Source organism: Condylura cristata, unplaced genomic scaffold (assembly GCF_000260355.1).
Source record: "Condylura cristata isolate star-nosed mole 26May11 unplaced genomic scaffold, ConCri1.0 scaffold00005, whole genome shotgun sequence".
Lineage (NCBI taxonomy): Eukaryota > Metazoa > Chordata > Mammalia > Eulipotyphla > Talpidae > Condylura > Condylura cristata.
This window is the reverse complement of record NW_004567106.1, coordinates 34,112,039-34,134,639: the sequence shown is the minus strand read 5'-3', so window position 1 is coordinate 34,134,639 and position 22,601 is coordinate 34,112,039. Positions and strand designations below refer to the sequence as shown.

Here is a 22,601-nt window from a genome sequence, read left to right as displayed (position 1 = left end):
CTGAAGCAGCAGCTCTTTTTTTTTTTTTTTTTTTGTTCTTGTTGTTGAAATTCCAGTAAGGACACAGACCTCAACTCACATTATCCAAAGGGAACTAGAAAAAAATCTTCTTGGAAGGCAAAGTGCTACTTAAATGTACACATTCTTATTTTTATTTCTGAAGCATACATATGTAGTTTTTAACTGCTTCCAACTGGCCTATTTATAAATAAATTAGATGAAGGCGAATTAACAAGATCTGTTTTACCCTCAGCCTTGAAAATACCTTAATATTCCAGATTTAAGATATCACTGAGTTAATTCTTTTTTATAAAGCAGAATCTCATTGTGTTAAAAAATAATGTGCCTAGAAACAATTTGATTTTTTAAATAGTCATACTATTTTTAACTCATTGAATGTTTCTCTCTAAATTTTCATTTATAAAATCATCACCTACAAATTCAATAGTTTTCCCCTAATGTTTTTATTTTTCTTAGAAGCAATTAGGTTTTATTACTAGTGTTGATTGTTTTAGTTTGTTTAAACATCTAAATTAGGGATCTGTTGTTGAGACTTAAACTGATATGAGCTCACTTTTATAAATGGGATGGCATGGAACAGGGTGCATTTGATATAAAATGAGCATCATAATTTGCACTACACTCAAATTTGCATTGAGCTTTCTTCTTGTATCACTGTTTCCATTTCCTCCTCAAAATGGCCTGATGAAGGTTCTACTATTATTGTCCCAAGTTTGTAGATGAGAAGACCTATGAAAGCACAGATAACAATGATTTGCTCAGGCAGCTCTAGTACATGATAGAACCAGGATGTAAGTCCTGACAGTCTGGCTCCCAGCATCTTTGCTTCCTTTCTGTCCTTATAAACTCTTGCATGAGTCATTTGGCCTTCCTCAGTCATCTGCCTTAAGAGATGAGAGAAAAAAACAGATCAGCTAATCTGGAAGGGCCCTTGTGCTCAATAATTCTTAATCTTAAATATCTACAACTTGAATGTTTTAGAGGAAAAATAAATTAATACTTAATATTTCATCCTTTCTTTTAATTCAGGGACATCCTTAAAGCAAGGTGTCATAAATCTCAAAGTACATCAAATTCTTTTCATTCTTTCATATGTCATGTGAAAAATAGACCACCGTGTTTTTTCAGGCTTTCCCATGAAATGTCACTTTGTCATAGCTCATTAGAATATTTACCAATCCCTTACCTATCTAGAAGAATGCTTGTTAAAGGAATTGCCTAGATTAATTTTTTAACCAGAATAACCTTTTTAAAAATAAATAATATAATAGTTTTTGTTTTTGTTTTTGTTTTTTGTTTTTTGTTTTTTTACATCATTTTGTGCCTTTTCCATCTCAGTTGTAATCCCTGTAGGCTTCCCATCACTAAATCATCAATGTGCCATTACCATAGTCCAGTGCACTTCCCTCCCCTCCCCTCTGTTTTTGATCCCATTCCCCTGTCCACCACATAAAATGTCTCTGCTATATAGCTGTTCATTATTATTATTATTTTCTCACCTGGTTATACTCCTGCTATTAGTGAAACCATCTGGTATTTTTCCTTTTCTTTCTGGTTTATTTCACTAAGTGTGATTTTTTTCCAGCTCCATCCATGTTGCTGCAAAAGGCATATGTTTATTTATTTATTTTTGATTACTGAGTAATATTCCATTGTGTAGATGTACCACATCTTTTTAATCCAGTCATCCACTTTTGGGCATTCGGGCTGTTTCCATGTCTTTCCAACTGTAAATAAAGCAGCAATAAACATGGGGGTGCAGGTATCGTTTTAAATCAGTGTTTTTGTGTCTTTTGGGCAGATACCTAGGAGTGGGACTGCTGGGTCATATGGAAACTTCACGGTAAGCAGTTTGAGGAACCTCCAAATAGTTTGCCATAGTGGTTGTACTCGTTTGCATTCCCAGCAGCAGTGCAGGAGCATTCCTCTTTCTCCACATCCTCACCAACATTTGTTGTTGCTAGTTGTTTGAAAATGTGCCATTCTCACTTGGGTGAGGTGGTATCTCATTGTGGTTTTAATTTGTTTCTCCCTTATTATGAGTGATGTTGAACATTTTTTCATATGCTTGTTGGCCATCTGCATTTCCTCTTTGGAGAAGTGTCTTTTTAGATCTTCTGCCCATTTTTGATGGGGTTGCTTACTTTATTTTTGTTGAGTTTCATCAGTTCTTTGTATATCTTTGTGATCAAACCTTTATTGTTAGTTTTGTGTGAGAAAAATTTTTTCCCAGTCAGTGGGATATCTGTTTGTTTTTTGTAATGTCTCTTTTGCTGTACAGAAGCTCTTGATGTAGTTCCATCTATTTATCCTTGCATCCTTGCCTTCACTATAGTTACATTGGGTGCTGTATCTTCAAAGATGTCGCTGAAGTGTATATTTTTTTTTTTTTTGCATGTAGCTTCCCAGTTTTCCAAGCACCATTTTTGAACAAACTTTCTTTGTTCCATTGTATCTTCTTTGCTCCTTTTTCAAAGATTAGCTGCCCATAAACCTGTGGGTTTACATATATGGGTTTTCTATTCATATTCACTGGTTTGTATGCCTGTTCTTGTTCCAGTACCATGCAATTTTGATTATTATGGCTTTGTAATATAGCTTGACATTTGGGATTGTGATGCCTCCGTTCTCTTTCTTCTTAGTCATGAGAGTTTTGGCTGTTCGAGGTCTTTTGTTGTTCCAGATGAATCTCATCAACATTTGTTCTATTTCTTTGAAGAATGTCATTGAGACTTTTATTGGGATGGCATTAAATCTTTATATCGCTTTTGGTAGGATGGCCATTTTGATGATGTTAATTCTCCTGATCCATGAGCAGGGGATGTCTTTCCATTTCATGGTGACTTCTTGTATTTTTTGTACTTCTTTTATTAGGCTGATTCCCAGGTATTTGATTCTTTTTGTTTTAATTGAAAAGGGGATTATTCTTCTTATTGGTTGTTTGCGTATGTAAGGTCTCTGATTTTTGTGTGTTGATTTTATATCCTGCTACCTTGCTAAACTGGTTGATGATTTTGATTAGTTTCTCTGTGGAAATTAACATAATGTCTGCAAATAAGGACAGTTTTACTCTTCTTTCCCCATTTGGATTCCTTGTATGTCTTTTTCCTGTCTTATTGCTCTGGTTAGAACTTCCAATGTTATGTTGAAGAGAGGTGGTGATAGTGAAACCTTTGTCTTGCTCCTGATCTCAAAGGAAAGGCTTTTTCACCTTTTTTCCTTTGAGGATAATATTGGCTATGGGTTTGTCATATATGACTTTTATCATGTTGAGGTATGTTCCTTCTACAGAATAACCTTTTTATTAGAGAAACCTCTCTATCTGGCAGACCGTTACAGTGCATCTAGCCTTCATCACATGAGTCACCACCCTCTCTCTTTGAAGCCCCAGTGTTCTACCCCATTGCTTAGCTTGGGATATGTACCAACATTTCACCTCACTGACCTTGCAATCTGCAAGTATGTAGATTCTCCATAAGTATGTAATTAAATTTGTTTTACTTTTCTACTATCTGGTATTCATTTGCTTATTCTGCCACCCCAAGAAGAACCTAGAGGGGAAGGGGGAAATGCCTCTCTTCCCAACACATGTCAAGTAACTATGTGTTCTTTTTACATTCCTTACTACAAAGGATGAATCTTTTGAAGAAGTCAGGGGCAGTGGTAGGCATCCCTCATATGGAGACTGAAAACACTGGTTCTGGGAAGAGGATACTAGTTTGATTTTTGCCCTGTCACTACAGAATACTTAACTTTGACCATTCCTCAGTTTTCTCATCAGTGAAATAGGGATAAAGGTATCTTTATTGTCATCAAGATACAGAATAATAAGGTGGGTAGAGCTCTTAGATGAGTGCCCAGCACAAGGTTCAGTAATTGCTAGCTAGTACCATTTTTACATTATAAACTTCCTACCACCTTTATTTATCATGATGTCAATATTTAAATTTTATTTCCAGTACTGGCTCCTCATGAGTCGAAACACAGACATGACTGCTAGTCAGTTGGTTTTTTTTTTTTTTTTCAAATCATTCCTGCAGTAAAGATATTCTGACTTTATCTCACTGCAAACAATAGCCATCTTGTCTCAACTTTCTTTATTCATGTAAGCCTCTGGTTTCAAAACACAAAAAATATAAAGGAAAATAGATTACTTTCTCCAAATCCTTATTTACATGTTCACCTCTTTTCCATCCTTTCCTCCCTCATGGACTTGGGAGTTTACTGTACCCTAGTGCATTTACTTTATGAGTTAGGTCCTCAAACCTGAAACTATTTCACTTTTTCTTACACTTCTTAAATATACCACTGTCAAGATTTCTTTAATTACCATCTCATGAAAAGCTCACGGACTTTGATATTACTTGGAGGTTTGCAGAGAGGATAGGAACTTACACTTACTCTGTATCAAGACCCATTCTCTGCTAGATACATCATGCATTGCTTAATAGCAAGTATACATTCTAAGAAATGCCTCTTGGACAATTTTGTTTTGTGTAAATGCAATGGTAGTAGCAGATTTTGTGTCCCTAGGCGCCATGGTGAACAAAACAAAGGAGATTAAATTAAAAAAAAATAAAAGGAACAGATGGTATCAAGTGACCTGGTGAACAGGCAACTTATGGTGCAAAGCTCTATGATGTTGTGATGAAGCAAAGTTATGATGGTTACCTTGTCTCTAGGCAACAGGAACTTGAAGACCATTATGGTATAAAAGGTCCATCACTGACTGAGACATCATTAATATGGAACATGGCTGTACTTCACCCCCTACAATATCAGGAAATTGCTAGTAGTATATATCCTTCTTACTCATGAGGAAGGATTTGTATCACCTACTTTGTAAGAGCTGCAATCAAGGCTCACCTCATATTAAAGCTTCCTGTCCAGGAGCTGTTTTCTCTAGAAACAATGCTGATATGTCATTACTGATATGTACATGTACCTTTCACATGTGGACTTTTATCTTTGGCATCTAAATGCTTCCATATGTTTTTTTATATGATCAACATGAACAGTTGGTGAACACTCTTTCATGTTGGTAGGCTCTCAAAGACCATTTACCAGACTTTTCTTTCCTTCATTGTATTTCCAGTTTTTCTAGAACCTTTAAGAAACTATATAGGTCCCTCCCCAGTTTCTCATTGGTTTAAAGCACAGCACTCGAAACTAGCCATAACTGCCTGAGCACGAGCTCGATCCCCAATCAGGAAGGTGACCTACATGGCTTGGAGGACTTCTCCTGCTTTGCCTGCTGCTCCCCTCAACAGTGTACTTCACAGTCTGCCTGTTTCTTCCCTCCATTCTGTTTCTGGTGAACTCTCTCAGCATCCCTGAACCTCTTGCCTATACCCCAGTTCTGTGTGCATAGATAAATAAATCTTAAAAAAAAGAAACTATATAGTATACTATATAGTATAGTATATAAGAATGCTATCTAACAGCCACTACTTATTATGCCTACACCATGTGCCAGAGACTTTACTACACCCTCTATACACATAAGCTAATATGTGGTTTGTAATTGTTACATGATTATATATTTTACAGAAATAGTTTTGGGTAGTTTAATTGTCGAAGGTTAAATAGCATGCAATGGAGCATCAAACTGGATCTTTGAGTATAGATCTGTCTGATTGTAACCATTGTATTGTAATTTTTTTATGTGGGCACATTGTTACAAGGAATAAAATTGGGGTTCTGTTAACATGTGACCCAACTTCTTTGTTTCTAGAACTAAGTGAAATAAATGCATTCAAATGCACTCTTCCCCATGGACTGACTCTCCTAGGGAAACTTGATGTAGTGCAGAAACAGACTATCTTGAAAAAATACAAGAAATAGATTACAAGAAATAGATGACATCTTCCTCAAGTATTGTAGAATAAGTGTCAGTAATATAGATCCCGTGCCTGACAGGTAGTCGGTGGAATTCATATGGTCATTGCTGGTACTTATGTTCACAAAGCCAGGCACTGTCCATCAGCAGATGCTGGCTCTGCATTTACTATGAGCCCCACTACACTGAGGTCAAGATTGTGCAAGGAAAAGTGCAAGGAGACTTACAGGAATGGGTGGAGAAGTTAATTTTCAAAGCAACAACCTCAAGAAAATGCCCTGAGCTCTTGATGTTAACTAAGTCAGGAAGCTTTCTGCTAGATCAAGTAAGCTAACTAAGCTATAGGTTTCAAATGTTTACTTGGGGACACATTGGGAAAAAAAACCCTTATGTTGGTAGATTTAATTTCTCCAGGTTTACTAGATTTACTTGCTCATAAGTAAAATGAGTATAAGCACCTACCTCCTGAATTGAGAGGCTAACACATGTAGAGACCTTGGCACATCAGATACTTCTAACAAATGCACATATTCTACTTATGATGAGATTATATCCCTATAAACCTGTTGTAAATTTAAAGTATCTTATGTAAAAAGTGCATTTAATACACCTAACCTGCTAAATATTAGAGCCAAGCATAACTTGCTTTAAATATGCTTAGGATACTTCTATCGTCCTACAGTTGAGTAACATTATGTAACACAAAGCCTTTTATTTTATAATAACACTGAAAATTGCAGACACAGATGGGCCTAAACATCATGAGTTGTGAAAATACAAAATACAATATCCAAACAAATCTGGCAGTGGAGTACACTGTACAGGATAGTTTGTTTACCCTCACAATTGCATGACTGGGATTTGCAGCTCACTGTCACTGCCAGCATCACAAAAGTGTTTTATATGGAGTGCAACTAATGGTCAGAATTCAAAATTTGATCAAAATATGGTTTCTAGTGAATGTGTAGTGTTTTTGCACCATCATTAAAGTCAAAAAAGTTACAGGTGACACCTCAGAAGTTGGGACTGCTCATACTCTCTGTTATTGGGATGTTGCTTCCTTTCCACTTCACCCAAGGTAGAGCAGGACTTGATCTCAGTTTTGTTTGGTTAGCTCAGCTCCAATAATCCCATAAAATTTTTAAGGCATAAAGTACACGTATACTCACGCTAGCCTGGAAAAAAAGATACTGTGATAATGTGATCAATAATAAGTTTTTCGGTGGCAGTATTATTTTCAAATGATTCATAGGCTTGTAAATGTCATTGGCTTCAGTGCTTATGAAAGTGAAACTGACAGCTCAATGCCCAGGGCAGCAAATACACAATTCTCCTGTTTTTGTTCCAAGTCCCTAAAATAGCTTTGCATCTCAGGTCAGAAGTTCATTTTCACTATTTCTTTGCCATTAACATAGACTGGGATTACTCAGTGTACTCTTACCTAATTTCTGAGATGCAGACAGCTTTGACTAGGAATTGGGAAAATCAAAGAGCAACCCATGTTCTTAGAACCAGAATGTTGGCACAAAATCCATTATTACCATCACCTATTTACATAAACTTTCCCCATGAGTCATGTCTTCTGATCCTCTCCAAACCTCTGGAAAGGCAGAAAAGATTTAATTTCCATTTTTTCATTAAGAAATGAAAATCAGGACTCTCCCTGGTGGCACAAAGGGTTAAAACTCCACACTATGAAGCTCTCAGAAGCCACTATAGCAGGAGTTGGTTCCCCAGCCAGGGAGCTGACCCACATGGAGCTGCAGACCTTTCCTAACCTGCCCTCTGCTCCCCTAGGCAGTGTGTTTTAGTACATTTGCCTGTTCTGTTCCCCACTCTGTCTCTGGTGACTCCTTTCACCCACCATACCTCTGGCCTATACCCTAGTTCTATATGCTTAAATAAATAAATCTTTAAAAAAGGAAAGAAATGAGAATCAGAAAGGTGAAGTGATATGCTCTTAATTGGCATGATGCGGACTTAAACCCAAATATGCCTCCAAAACCAAACTCTTTCTACAGTACTGCACATTGCTGCTTACCCTTGTCTTGTCTGCAAGAAAATCACATTCACAGATCTTGAATCTTCATATCAGTATCAAGTTGCACCCTTCAAAGAGAATGAGCTTCACCAATTCAAAGCACTTTTTTTTGTTTGTTGAAATTGTTTCAAAGGCCCAGAGTTGACTGTATTCGTAAAGTTTGAAGATAGACATGGTTGGCATATAATTGCTTGTGATCCTACCAGATCAGATCCGATCACCATGTCCCCTGATATTTATATGGGTTCACTGGCCAGGAGCTTGTACCAGAGGGTTTACTTTAAGTGGGATCACCACAGGGTGAATGCCAGGCTCTCCCTAAGTACAGATGGCCTCTACTGTAAACCTTGTTCCAGTTCTGCCCCTTCCTTCTCTTTCCTGGGCCTCCAGGACTTGAATTTCCAACACTTGGGGTCTTGAAGATGACTTGTTCTTTAGAAAAATTCCTTCACTGTATATTATCAGTTTACAGTGATAATATAATAAGATTTTTTTTAACTAGGTTTCTGTTGCTAGGTGTCATAAACTTCATTGGTTAGGCTCCAAGAGCCTGCATAATAAATGAGCATAAGTGACACAATAAACATTAAATAAGATGTAAAAGGACTATAAAAATGTTAGCTTGATATAACTAGAAAGAAGGGAAAGGCTGGCACACTAGTCTGAGAAGAGGATGTGAATTGACTGTACCTTGAGCTCAGAGCACAAGGCCTGCCCAAGGACACTGCACTGGAAGGCTCACATGTTGTACCCTCAACATTTGGGTTGCTGTGACATGCAGCCATCTGTGTCTGGGAGTGTAAAACAAATGGTTAATGGCATCAGATGGTTGGTGAGCTCAAATGTCCCCCACTTAATGCCTTAGGAGGGAGAAGAGCCCTCTAGAGAAATAATAAAGAATGCTGTTTTCAAAGTTGCAATTAATCGTGCATTCAGGAAGGCTCATCTCCTGCCAGAAAGGGACAATAAAGGTTGGTGAGGGACCTTTGATTGAGAGGGCAATTTTTGTAAATTTTTTTTAAAAGATTTATTTATTTATGCTTACAAAACTTGGGTAGAGGCCAGAGGTGCAGGAGCAGTGAGAGGATTCACCTGAGAAATACTGGGTAGCAGAATAGGCCGACTGATGAAATACACTGCTGAGGGAAGCAGTGGAAGGGTCAGAAGAGGTCTGTCGCACCATGTGGATCAGCTCCCTGGCCAGCCGGGGATCGAACTTGTGCTGCTTTGCTTCAGAGAGCTTCATAATGTGGTGCTTTAACCCATTGTGCTACCAGGGAGAGCCCCTTTGTAATGTTTTTAAAGTCAAGAGGGCATATACAATGCCCAAATCCCAAGGGTCATGGAATAAAGTTGTATGGGTCATGTCCTGGGGTGGTTTAGCATCTTACTTTTTCAGTCAAGAATGTGGCTAAGGGTATATCTGACCTTCTCACCTTAAACTTCAAAATCTTAGGGACGATTGGTTGCTTCTACAAGCTGTCTTTTTGCCATTGTTGTTTAAACCAAATTATGCCTCTTGCCAGTTTTCTCTGGAGCATCTGCGTTGGCAGTGTCCTCTCATTTCACTTTTCAGACTTAATCTCTCATTTTCTTTCTTTCTTCCAGCTAGTGAGACCTGCAATGACTTCCACCCAATGTTCTTCACCCATGAAAGATCTTTTGAGGAGTTTTTCTGCATTTGTATCCAGCTTTTGAATAAGACATGGAAGGAAATGAGGGCAACTTCTGAAGACTTCAACAAGGTAAGGTGAATCTAGTGGAGAGAGAGATTCTTTGTCCCCAAAGGAGTCTCCGTGAGCATGGTGCCTGGGCTGTGTGCAGGAAGACAGATGGTAGGTTGAGAGAATGATGATGGCTATGATTTTGGGTTGTTTTGAGAATGTAAAAAGAATGACCTACCTATGTAATCATAAAGCTGTATGTCAGTGATGTTCTCACTTCTAGGTTTAAGTTTAGAGAGCTTTTTTCCTTTTGGCTTACTTAGCTGAGACCCTTTCTTTAGAAATATTGTCCAGATGAAATTTTCCCTGACATGATTTTGGCCTGTGATGCCTGGTTATTGCAACATCTATTGAGAAAATGCCTTCCCATCACTGCAAGTAACTAGCGATGAGAGACTGAAATTGGGAAGGCTGCTCTGTTTAGGTCACTTGGATTTTCTTTTTTGAGGATTTTAGTTATGTTGAGATGATCAGAAAGTTTTTTTTTTTATTATTAAAATGCAAGATGTAGTTTAAGGAGTTGACTATGTATACAGGGAGTATTTCTTATTTTATAATAAGCCTTTGATTCTTTGAACTGAAGTCTCCTTTGATTTTCTTTAAGAGTGTGATAAACTCATTTCTGTCTGTGAGTGAATATTAAGTGAAGAGAACAGTATTGACCAACTCAGAGGAAGTGGAGGCATCCAGTGTACTTTTCAAGATAAATACAATGTTTATCCTGAGATAAACACCTTGTTGGCAATAAAGACAATAAATAACTGAGGGTGGGGACAAATATATCATGGCTTATAATACTTCTAATTTGCCACTCTAATTTTATTTTCCTACTGCTATTGTAATTTGCTACTGAGCTGGGTATTGGATAACCCCATCACCTAGATCTAGGGTACTCCCTGACCTGATCTAGGTACTTAAGTTTATACAAATAGAAAGGTATGGCTTCACAGTCACCGTGTTGGCCTCCAGATGCTTGGGCTTGGGGTACAATACTATCCACCTTCCTGCTATATTTGATATTCTTACTGATGTTCTTGATATTTGCTTCCTTGCCACCCTTCCTTGGAATTTACCTCTAATCCTTTTCTACCATATTTCTGGTTGATATCTTGAGACAATATTGGCTGAAAAGAAAGAAAACCAGGTGAAGGAAATGCTGCTCATTCCCAGGTCTCACTGTCTCACCAGAATAAGGTGCTTAACTGCAATTTTAGCAGACATATTCTATGCTATCTCAGCATGGGCCATCTATGGAATCATTGGCATAGATCCCATGGATGACCCACTCTAGAACACTGATCTGGAAGCTGCAATCTACAGCTGCAAAGGATCAGCCATGCTTTATAAAAGCATAATTCAGGAAAGGAAATGGAGGGAAGAAGTCCATTAATTCCCTTGTGATTATAATAGTGGCCTCTTGAGTGTACTCAGTGCAATTATGAGTGACTTTGAGATTCAGGTGCAAATCATCCCTGGGAGAGAGGAGGAAAGGACATGGAGACCTTTATACAGTCAAGCCAAGAAAAAGTAGAGAGTAAATCAATTATCTCTTAAATGATTATGACCACCTTGCCTCCTATTAATTTAATCCTTTAGAGACTGCAGTTTTTGTGTTTCTTTGTGCTACCTCGTCCCCAAGAGAAGACCACACCAGACAGGCTTTGAGCTTTGAGCTTAGAGTGGCATCAGTTGTCCACTTGCTTTCTGAGAGGATCTCATTGATCCTTCTTGTCCTCAGTTCCAGAAATCTGCATTTTTATAATTAAGTATGATGTAGATATTGTTGTTGATCTGTACACAGTATGGAAAAATGTCATAAAATTCCTACAAAGGAACTTACAAATTTAAATCCTCTATGATTTAAGTTTATGATGTGAAGCTCCAGGAATGTGTTGTTAACTAAGGAAGTCAGAAGTATTTGTCTGAAGGAGGTAAGCAGAGCTGGTGGAGGGAAGTGAGCATGGCTCTCTGGTCCTATGGTTCTTCATGGCCATGTGTTCAGGTTGGTGGCAGTGATATCCTGCCCACACAGGGGGAGATCCTGAAATGTCAGCAAGTTCCCTAAAGTGACATTCTGAAACTTTTCTTCACTGTTGACTTATATAGTGGCAAATGCACTCTATAGCAAGATCTAAGAGCCAGGTTTTGAGTATAGTGTCTTATATGACCCTAGTGCTCTCTTGTTGCATTATCTAATAGATCATAAACTAGCATCTGTCCTCACAAATTGCTGCCAACTAGGAGTGGCAGTTTATGGCTGTGGACAGACAACTGGGGGCCTAGAAGCAGAGGGTCCTACCCCATGTCCCAGAAATCTGCCCCTTAAATGTGTATATCAGAGGGTCAGCTATGGGGAGGACAAGGGATTTAATGTTCTACATGAGACATTATTACTTTTGCTTTTTTCTGTTCAGTACTGTGACCCTCTTACTTTTGTAACCAAAAGAATATCATAATTGTATACTTAATCACGTGAGTATTATTCTCTAATGCCTCTGTAACAAAGATTACAAATGAGGTGACTTAAATAATGCAAATTAATTTTCTCACATTTCCATAGTTCATAAAGGAACAACTAGTCTTCCTAGGCTTAAATCATGTCAGTGAAGGTATATCCTGCTGAAGCATCTAAGAAGAGAATCCATTTCTTCTGTTCTTTCCAAGTTCAGGAAACCAGCTGTTTTACTTAGTATCTGGCCCACTTGTCCATCTTCAAAACAGCAACCACAAGTTCAGCCCTTTCACATCAAATCTCATTGTTCTGATCCTTCTTTTGCCTCCATCTTTCACTTTAAAGAGCCCCTCTCACTCCCCTGGGCCACCAGCATGAGCCAGGACATATTTCCTTAAAGCATTTAATTTTAGCTGTTAAGTAACCTCAAGTCTACCCGCAACCTAAATTATTCCTTTTTCCCCATAGAAGGTAATGTATTCAAAGGTTCTGGGGATTATTCTGCCTACTGTAATGTGTAATATGAAGACATATTAAGTTTGTAGACATATGTATCAATTTAAATTAATGAAAAATTGTCAGATGACATTTTTGTTCTTCTATTAACTAGTAGACTAGCACAATACCAATGATAGAATTCTGCTAGCAGTTGCTCAAATACTGTGTGTGTGCGCATGTATAGCGTGTATAAATATATATATGTGTATACATATGTACACACATATACACACACATACATATACACATATATATGTGCGTATATGTGTGTATGTATATATATATATATGCACAAACATATATAATTATGTCTCTTTACTTTTATCTCTGTTCTGCCTCCATTTACCTTTACAAAAGAGAAGAGCCCTGTGTGAGTGTCTTTAGTTGAGTTTGAAGAATGTCTTTTGGATTTTTTCCCTGATGCCTAACTATCAGCCTCTGCTGTCTTACCAGATAATAAATTAAAAAAAGGATGAGTTAAAATTTAAATCAGATCACTTTTCTTTTTGTTACTAACTTGGTAGCAGAGAGATTGAAATTAGGGACAAATCTGAATTTGGAGTTACTAGTAAATGTAAGATTTGTCTTGTTCCCTGAGTTTATCCAAACTTAACTTCAGAGATAGCTTAAAAGAAACAGAAGCATAGAAAGTTTATTTGTTGAACTGAGACCCAGGGTTCTGTAAGAAAGTCTTAGTCAGCTACCTTATTTACCTCATCACTAGAGAAGCTATAGCCATCCAAATTTTTGTTTTGACCAATAAATAAAACTCATTTCCAGTTAAACCAGGCATCTTTTCTATGAACCTACTTTGCTCGGAACAGATACTACTTGTGGACAATTTAGTGCTGGGTTGATAATGCTTCTGCTCGAAGTGAGTATTTGGAATGGCAGCAGTCTTCCTGTTGCTCTAGACTAGGGAAGCAGCAGAGGAGATTTTTTTTTATTATTATTTATATAAGAGAAGTAAAATTATAGAGTGATTAAAATATTTATGCTTTGAAAAATACTTTTCAGTTTCTCAATATAGCAATCTCTGCAGAATAATCCATTGATTCAGACCATTGAGTTTGAATTCTGTTTTTGCCTTTTATTACCAATATTTTAGAGCATGCTTTATTCATTTTTATGGGTTTTAGAGAAACCTAACTGCAGCTGGATACCTCAGCACACACGTGGCCTTATAGTCATTTCTTTGAAGCCCTCGTTTTTAAATAGGGAAGTAAACAGGTATGAGACTTCCACCGAAAGCTTTTGGCTGCCTGCTGCACCTTAAAGATCCTGGCAAGGGTATATACATGAAAATATATGTGGGTATAGTAGTGTTTCTTAGTTTGTAATATGACTCACCTGAGGGGCTTTTGAAGCCCCCCTCCATTATCCCAGTCCCCAAATGCAGCACATTCCAGTTCTGTTTTTGGGGTAGCCAAAATTATCAATGAATATTTTTCTTAAGACAATTTGATCACTAAAGGCAAATAATTTTCACTGAATTACTGTCAGCTTACATTTAACACATATCACCAACTAATACAAATTGTGTGCACTGATGAATTAGTGTTGGTCTGCAAAATCCAGTCCTGGTTTTGTCTGGGAAATCTAAGCCTGAAAATCTTTTTTTAGTTGCATATCAGTATCCCATCATCCTCTCTTATGCAGAATGGTATTAATTTGAAGTAATAAATATAAAAATTCTTTGAGGAAGTAAAATGTTATATGCATTTGTAATGTGTTCTTTTTACATGTAATAAGATAAATCATGTCTATAAAAATTTAGTACATTGCCCTTTTCAAACTAAGCCTTTTAAGGCCATGATGTGTTTTAAAAAAAAGGAAAAGCTTCATGTTGTTTCTTTATTTGTTCCGACTTATATAGAAACAACCCAAGTGCCCAGTTACAGATGAGTGGATTAAGAGGATGTGGTAAATATACAATGGAATATTAATCAGTTATAAAAAAAGATGAAACATGTACAGAACTTGAGAGGATTATGCTAAGTGAAGCATATCAGAATGAGAAAGATAAATAACGGATGATTTTACTCATCTGTGGAATATAAAGAAACAAAACAAAAGATCAGACAAAGTTAAACCAAAACAAATCATAGAAATCTGGCTGCAAAATTAATGCCACCAGAAGGGATAAGAGTAGAAACAAAGGATGGGGAGGTCCTAATGGACTGCAGGGGAGGATTATGGGTGCTATGGTAGTGGATGTAGTATGGTGACAGACATTTAAATAAGTGTGAATCTTTATCTGTAAATCATATAGCATTGTAAACCAATGTTATGTAAACCAAAACAATACAATTCAAATAAATTGAAAAACAAAACCAGAAAAACCTTTTGTTGAATAAACTAACTCATTTAACTTTGCCAGGAGTAGACTTTAAGCTGAAAAGTTCATGGTTGTTGCTGGGATCTTCCTCCAAATGAATTTATAAAGCACCTTGGTTTTCCATATGACTAGCCCTGGGGAGCAGCCTTAAAATCAACAGACCCCTCCGACAATTCTCACCTGATAAAGCCTCTCAAGCAATTTTAGTTACCCATACCTCTTTTGGGATGATTGAACCTCCTAGAACAAAATACTCATTCATAGCACTGGTGTTACTTTAGATGCTATCAAAATTGATAATTAGAAAACAAGATCAAGTAGCTACCATGCTTTCAAATTAAAAAGGTGAAAGTAACTAGTGATTTGAAAAATGTCACTGTGCAGCAAAAGGCACTATTTTAAAGCATCATTCAGTGGCATAATAAGCAAAACACACACAATAGAGGTTAGGATCTCAGGCTGGCAGATGAGAAAGTGTTCCTTAAAATAGGAGAGATTGCACGGGAGAACCCAGGCCCATCAAACAAAGCCACAGCTGCTCCTGGCTAAGCTAAGAGCTTCATCTGAATCAGTGGGAGAAAAATCGCGATTGGAAAGGAATTGGAGCAGAGGACAGAGAAAGTATCCTGAGAAGTCCCCTGGAAGACTATCCATGGAAAATAACTACTAACAAGTCACATCTAATGGATTCTGGCATGGTATAGAAGAGAGTGAAAGCTTAGCGGCAACAAACACATGGATTAGAAAAGGAGATATGCTCACTCCTCAGACTGCTTGCAGCTTACTGACTTTGTGTGAATGCTTCTAAGGGAGCAATTTTATATTCACAAGTCCACTTCCTAGGCCAGCTTACTTCATAATGGAGCAGACGGCGCTCTTTTGGTTAGCTGAGCTGGCCTAGGGAATGAAAGGTGGTCTGTGACTCTAAACATGAATAAACATGAATCTTCTTATTTGCATGAGGCAGGTGACTGTAAAATATCTTGCAGCCAGTTGTGAAAGGAGGCTTTGTATGTCAGTGCCCAGGGGAAGCTGGGAAGGACTCTGCGTTGTTTATCTTCATTAGAATTCCATCTAGTGCCCCTGTTATTGATCTGAACAGGGCCTGGTGTGACTAATAAAGTAGGTGTATGTTATAATTGAAACATGAATATTTAAATAGAGGAGAAGTCTTTTAAAGAGCCCTAATGTACAATGAGTTTATCCATTTTTCAGTATTTGCTCAAAAGCCTGGTCATGTTGTACAAAGGGTTGAAATTTGGCAGTAAGAAGATAAGCATTTCTCTAGAAGCAAATGTATTACATGTGTGTGTTTACTATTGGATAGGTAGCAACTGTGTGTGTGTGTAATTGCATGCTTTAAATCATTCACTTAAGGTAAACCTTTTTTCATGAAATTTGTCATTTTAGGTTGGACAATAATCAAGGCATGTCTCTTATAGTCCTCATTGATGTTAATTACGCTATCTACAGACATTTGAAAGACTTCAAAAGACTGACTTATACTTCTTTTTATCTTTTTGTTTTAAAGATTTATTTATTTATGCTTACAGAACTGAGGTACAGGCCAGACATGTGGTGGGTGAGAGGATTCACCAGAGATAGAGTGGGGATCATAACAGGCAGATTGATAAAGTAACCTGCTGAGGGTAGCAGCGGGTGGGTCAGGAGAGATCTGCCATGCCATGTGGGTCAACTCCCTGCTGGGGATCCACTGGTGCTGCAGTGGCTTTGGAGAGCTTCTTAATGCGGTGCTTTAACCCATTGTGCCACCAGGGAGAGCCCATACTTATTTTTTTCAAGAGACATCTTTTACATAGATTCTAGTATGTAAACTTTCTAAAAAGAAATATATTGTTTATGAGTAAGCTGGGCCTGACCAAGACAAGGGGGAGGGGTCAATATGATTTAAAGCAGTGTATTTCTCAAAATCTTTCGCATTAATACCCTCCTAAGCAATTATTTTCAACACTTTATTCTGAAATTTTATTTATGCAAATATATTGCATAAATATATGTTATCAGTTTAAGTGCTATGTATATATGCATGCTTTATACATGAAAAGAGTAAGATTATATTTTTGTTCCTCTGAGAACCAGTTTTCACTTGGTACATACTTTCTCCCCCTTTCCACTTTGACAGCACAAGGTGGAGAAGATGAAAGACTGAAAGTTTTGAGGGGCTATTTATCATGACCCTTCATCAGGATTGTGTCCTTAAACATTTCCTTGAGCTATCATTCTTTACTCCTCTGTAAACTAGTGGTGGTGATAATAGTAATAATGGTATTTCCCAAGATTAGATCCTCAAAATTAGACTTTGTATCACCCTGTACAATCCTACAGGTGACTCAGTGGCTTAGCTTCTCTTTCAGATGTAGCAATTAGCTTACAGAACACATCACTGTATATCTCAGAGTTCACAGCTACACAGGACCTGTACACTTTTATTAAGAAACATAGGGATGACCACAAAGTGGTCCATTCCGTAGTACCATTCTGGGGTAAAACGATTAATAGCCTGGTCATATCTCCTTATGAAGGGAGAGTCTATGAGGACCCTAAGTCATTTGGAAAGAATTAGATTTGTTTGACCCTGTTCATAAATTCAATAAGAAATGGTTAAGATGTTTAATGGTTAAACATGTTTCAAATCTGTAAAGATGTGCTGTTAGGTTTAATTACCTGAAAACACTGCTAACATGTTTCACTTTCTCAGTATTATCTGATACTAGTGCATTTAAAAATATTTACCAGGCCCTCTCTGGTGGCGCAACGGGTTAAAGCACAGCACTGAGAGGCTAAAGCCACTTCCTCATGAGTTCAATTCCTGCCTGCCCCGGAGGTGACCACATGGCGTGGCAGACCTCTCCTGACCCGCCTGCTCCTCCCCTCAGCAGTGTACTTCGTAGATCTGCCTGTTCTGCTCCCACTCTGTTTCCGGTGAAGCCTCTCGCTGCCCCTGAGCCTCTGGTCTGTACCCCAGTTCTGTATGAACAAATAAATAAATCTTTAAAAAAATATATTTACCATTAGAGAGTATCATGAATAATTTTGGATAAATCTGGTAGAAATATACCAATTGTTGATTCCTTCATATTCAGAGTCTGGCTTAGAGATCTCATTTCTAAAATCATCCTAGAGCCAGTATATTTATCTTTGCATATAACATTCTCAGTTGAGAAAAATCAATGATGAAAAGAAAATTATTGATAGTTTCTTCTGCTGGACAGCAGTGAGATACATCAGTCCCTTGGTGCAACTGAAGACCATCACTGAACATAAAAATAATGCCGGCTCTATAAGTTAACTGTTTGATATAGTTTTACTTAATGTCATTTGACATTAAATATACTTCTTCCCTTTCATTAACTACACTTTGGGACTCTGTATGAATTGTTAACTGGCTCCTATGACCTGAATTCCATACTCCATTGTGGATTATGTGAGGGATTTGATAATGGCACAGAAACAATTTTATTAGTTTATGTCCAATTAAAAACAAATTGCATATATTTTAAGTAAGACATAATGAAATGTAGACATTTTAAATTAAAGGGCAGATGGAAATCAGACTTGGATAGCTAAGAAGGGTACCATTAGATGATAATCTCTCCTGGAATACAAGTCCTTCTTGATTTAAAAGAAAATATTTATCTTATAATTACAATGTAAATTATGTCAAATGGTAGTTAAGAATGAGTGTTTTTCCTCAGACAGAACAGAAGAACATTGAGATTTTGTCACATAGATACTTTTTATTGGCACCTGAGTATGCCAGAAATTGGGGTGCAGTAGGGATGGAGAGCAAACAGTGACTCTAGATGAAATAAAGAGTCAAAATGAGAGTGAGAAAAGACAAGATAAAGTCATTAGCTAATATTCCAATATAGGAGCAAAAGATGGTGGAAGTCTGAAGTGACTTATATACTAGCACATCTAGGGGTCAGGAAGTTTAATGTATACATTTAATTATTTAAATGTTTATAATTCAATTACTAGTGTATATTCCTATTATGCATGTGCAGATTTTTCACAGTTATACTGTTACATATGAGCAGCAGTGAATTATGGGTTAAGACCATCATCTAAACAAATGGGAGCTAAATACTGATGCATGGCTCAGCACCACACATTGGACTGCCTGCTCTATCCATAGGCTTGGAACAAAATGGTCAAACAAGCTAAAGGCCACAGCGGAGGTTGAGGGACAAGAAGTCATCAAATAAGGCTGTTCGGCCGCTGTTTTGCAGCTCTTTTATGACAAATGTCATAGAGACAAAAATACATCATGAAAACTTGAATTTGAGAGATGTGAGTTCTAAATTACTGGTTTCATTTTTTTCTGCTCTTTCTCCCCTTTCTTTTATCTATGTATTTTATTTCTCTCTATTTTTCATGCAGTTTTGATAGTACTAAAATTATTAATAATAGTAGGTAGGTCAGTCAAACCCACCTTCCAGGAATTTGGCTAGGCAGGCCATAAACTCAGCACATTCACACCAGCCAGCACCCCCTTTAGGAATGTCCTCAGACCTTTGAACTTCTGGCAACATATAATTTATAAATTCTTCAAAGAGTCTCCCTGCTCTGACCCTGTGAACACCCAAATCCTGAACTTACCACCATGAGCTGTAATTGCCTGTTTAACTGTCAGGCTTCTTGAAACATTACCTGGCTCAGAGTTTATGGATAGTCACTACTATTGCTATGAGGTCTTCTTCCTGCTCATCATTTCCTGAGTTCAGTTTTTTCCCTCACTCTAAATATGTAGAGTGAGTGTCTGGTCATAGTTCTACACTGCTCAAGGGTGTGGTATATCCCAAATCTTCCCCATGACCTCAACACAAGTGAAGTATATTTTACATGCCATTTAACTTTTGACTTGATTGAGTGACTTTCTTGTGCCAGTGAGATGTTTATGGTCATAAACAGAGTGCAAACTTACTAATGATTCGGTAGTTGGGTTGAGCTATTGCATTTCTTTTAAGATTGATTTATTTATGTATACAGAGCTGGGGTACAGGCCAGAGGTGCAGGAGCAGTGAGAGGATTCACCAGAGACAGAGTGGGAAGCAGAACAGGCAGACTGACAAAGTACACTGCTGAGGAGAGCAGGGGGCAAGACAGGAGAGATCTACTGTGCCATGTGGATCACTTCCAGGGAGGGGAGCCAACTGGCACCAAAGTAGCCTCAGCCAGCTTCTCAGTGCTGCACTTTAACCCACTGTGCCACCAGGGAGGGCCTGGGCTCTTGCATTTTGCTTCAGCATCTACTGCCCTTTGTTAAAAAGTCCAAGAGAAGATATGAAGCACAGTTTTCCCAGTCAGCCTACAGAATTACAGATTAAAACAGCTACTCAGTTGAACTATAGACAAGAGTATGAAAATGTCTTAGCTTGGGGATTAGTTGTTACTCAATTGTAGTGTGGCAATAATGGACAGCAACTGTTTTAGTAACTTACTTCCCAGCTTTGTAACTTTCCAAACATCCTCCAATACAGAAATGACTCTATCATTCTCTCTTTGAATCTACTTGTACAACTTTACTTCTGAAAAAGTAAAAAGAGGCCATAAAGGTGTATGGTTTTGATTATATATTCAAACTTCTCTTTAATAAACCCAATGTACTTTTATTGTTTTATCCCTACATGCTTATCCCATTCCTGCCCTGAGCTCTGCGTCTTCTGAGTTGTGCTAGCTACAATCCTGTATATACACCATAGTATTTCCATGTCTTAGGTTTATCTTCATTCCCTCTGACAGAAATGTCTTCTCTTATCTGTCTTTGAAATCCAACTTTAGGACTTCACACAAGTGCTACCCCATAAAAGAGGTAGGCTCTCCCTTTCATTTGGAATGAATTGCTTCACCTCTACTCCCACAACATGGAACTAAAATTTTATTTCAGGAATTATCTTCAATTGTATGGTAGTAGTAGATTTATTTACAAACCTGCCTTTCTATAAGTCATTGGGATGCATGTTAGGAGCAAGAACTACAACTTCTATTTCTTAATAACCTCCAGGTGCTTCTTAAGTAGTATCTGCCTGATTACTTTGGGTTGAATATTGAATGAATAAATGAACAGAAATATTTAATTTTCTTATTATATAAAATAGTCCTTATCACCAATAAACTGAATTAATTTACATTTTAATGTGGAATGATCACTTATCCATTTTTGGAATCCATAGGCACTATGTATTTTGCAATTCTATAGAAGAATTTTTTTGGCTCAAAATGTCAGTGTCCTATTTGAGAAAAACTCCAAATCCTTTCATCAGAATCTCTTTTTTACGTATAATACTTGAAGGAGTTATCAAGCAACTTTGCCATTTTTTTCTTAATAAATGGCAATAGAAATTATTTTCTACCTGTGAGTAAATAGTCTCAAAGGCATTGAACAGATACAAGAAAACTGAATTACTCTTTTCTAAATTATGTGGCTTGGATCTGTAGTCAAAAAAAATTTTGTCACACATTATATCCCGTCAGGCCTGCTTATCCCACAAAGCCTGGCCATTTGGAGAGTAGTCTGTTTCCCCACAGGTCTTGTTTCCAGGCCTGTGGGGAAAATAAGGCCAGTAATTATGCTTATCCTGTTACGGGATGACTGCTAAGAAACCTTCTAAAAGTGTGGAGAATTGTGGTAGCTTCCACGAGCCTATGCCTTTTAGGTGACTGCTTTGTCCCCGAACACACCCAACAAGCACATACCTATGTTGTGGGCATGTAACTTCAAGCACATCATGCAATTCCCTAAAACTATAAACTATCTTTTGAATTTTACCTTTACCACCCAATATTCTCTTAAATTAGAAATATATATATATGCATTTCCTAAGAGAACTGAACTGCAAGAGTCGAAGACCTGATTCTTGCCACAGTGATTGTGTGCTTTATATGCCAGAGGCAACCAATTCCCAACAACGCTGTGCTCCCATTTTCTTCATCTCTCTATCACACATCCATTTGTGTGGCTTGCTGGATCTGAGGTGTATGGCATATGGCCTTTTGCCGCTTGAGCTGCCACAGAAGTAAATGTCACTGGCACGTGATGCCAGATTTCCATTTTGTGAATCACAGAGCTTAGGATACTGTCAGAAAGCTCTCTGGCCTCTGCTTTTTTTTTTTTTTTTAAGATTTATTTTTATTTATTTGTGCATATAAGATCTGTAGTGTAGACCTTACAGAAGGTAAAAGGATTCACCAGAGACAGAGCAGGGAGAGCAGAACTGAAAAATCTATTGCTGAGGGGACAGGAGAGGTCTGCTGTGCCATGTGGGTCAGCTCCTTGCAGGGTATTAAAGCCATGCCACAGTGGCTGGCCGTAGGGTGATAGTGCTGAGACTTTAACCCTGTACCAGGGAGGCCCTAGCCTCTGATGTTCTTAAAACACAAGTTGAAAAGAGCTACACTGTTCCTCTCAGATTCTATGCATAGTAAAATGAATCTTTCACAATAAAAAAAGTAATGTTTGGCTCTTGACTATGTTATAAAGTTTTATTGTGATCAGGGCACTGGAAAACCCTGGATAGATGATAGAAGCTCAGCAGACACAACTTAGTCATGGTTGCAAAAGATGTCTTTAGTTTTTTTTCACATGGATCAGAATTCACTTGTGCACATTCCTGAAAAATAAAAGACAGTAAAGATATCGATGATTTTTGCACATGGTTTAACGG

General features: G+C 37.7%; 1 protein-coding gene across 5 annotated transcripts in view; it reads left to right on the top strand.

The window, feature by feature from the left end:
• ELMO1 (engulfment and cell motility 1) overlaps positions 1-22,601 on the top strand; it is a 517,404-nt gene that overhangs the window by 361,214 nt on the left and 133,589 nt on the right. For all 5 annotated transcript variants that reach the window (XM_004676859.2, XM_012720936.1, XM_012720934.1 and 2 more), the window contains one exon: positions 9,510-9,646. In XM_004676859.2, the coding sequence (XP_004676916.1) occupies positions 9,510-9,646 (137 nt within the window). The remainder of the gene's footprint in view (positions 1-9,509; positions 9,647-22,601) is intronic.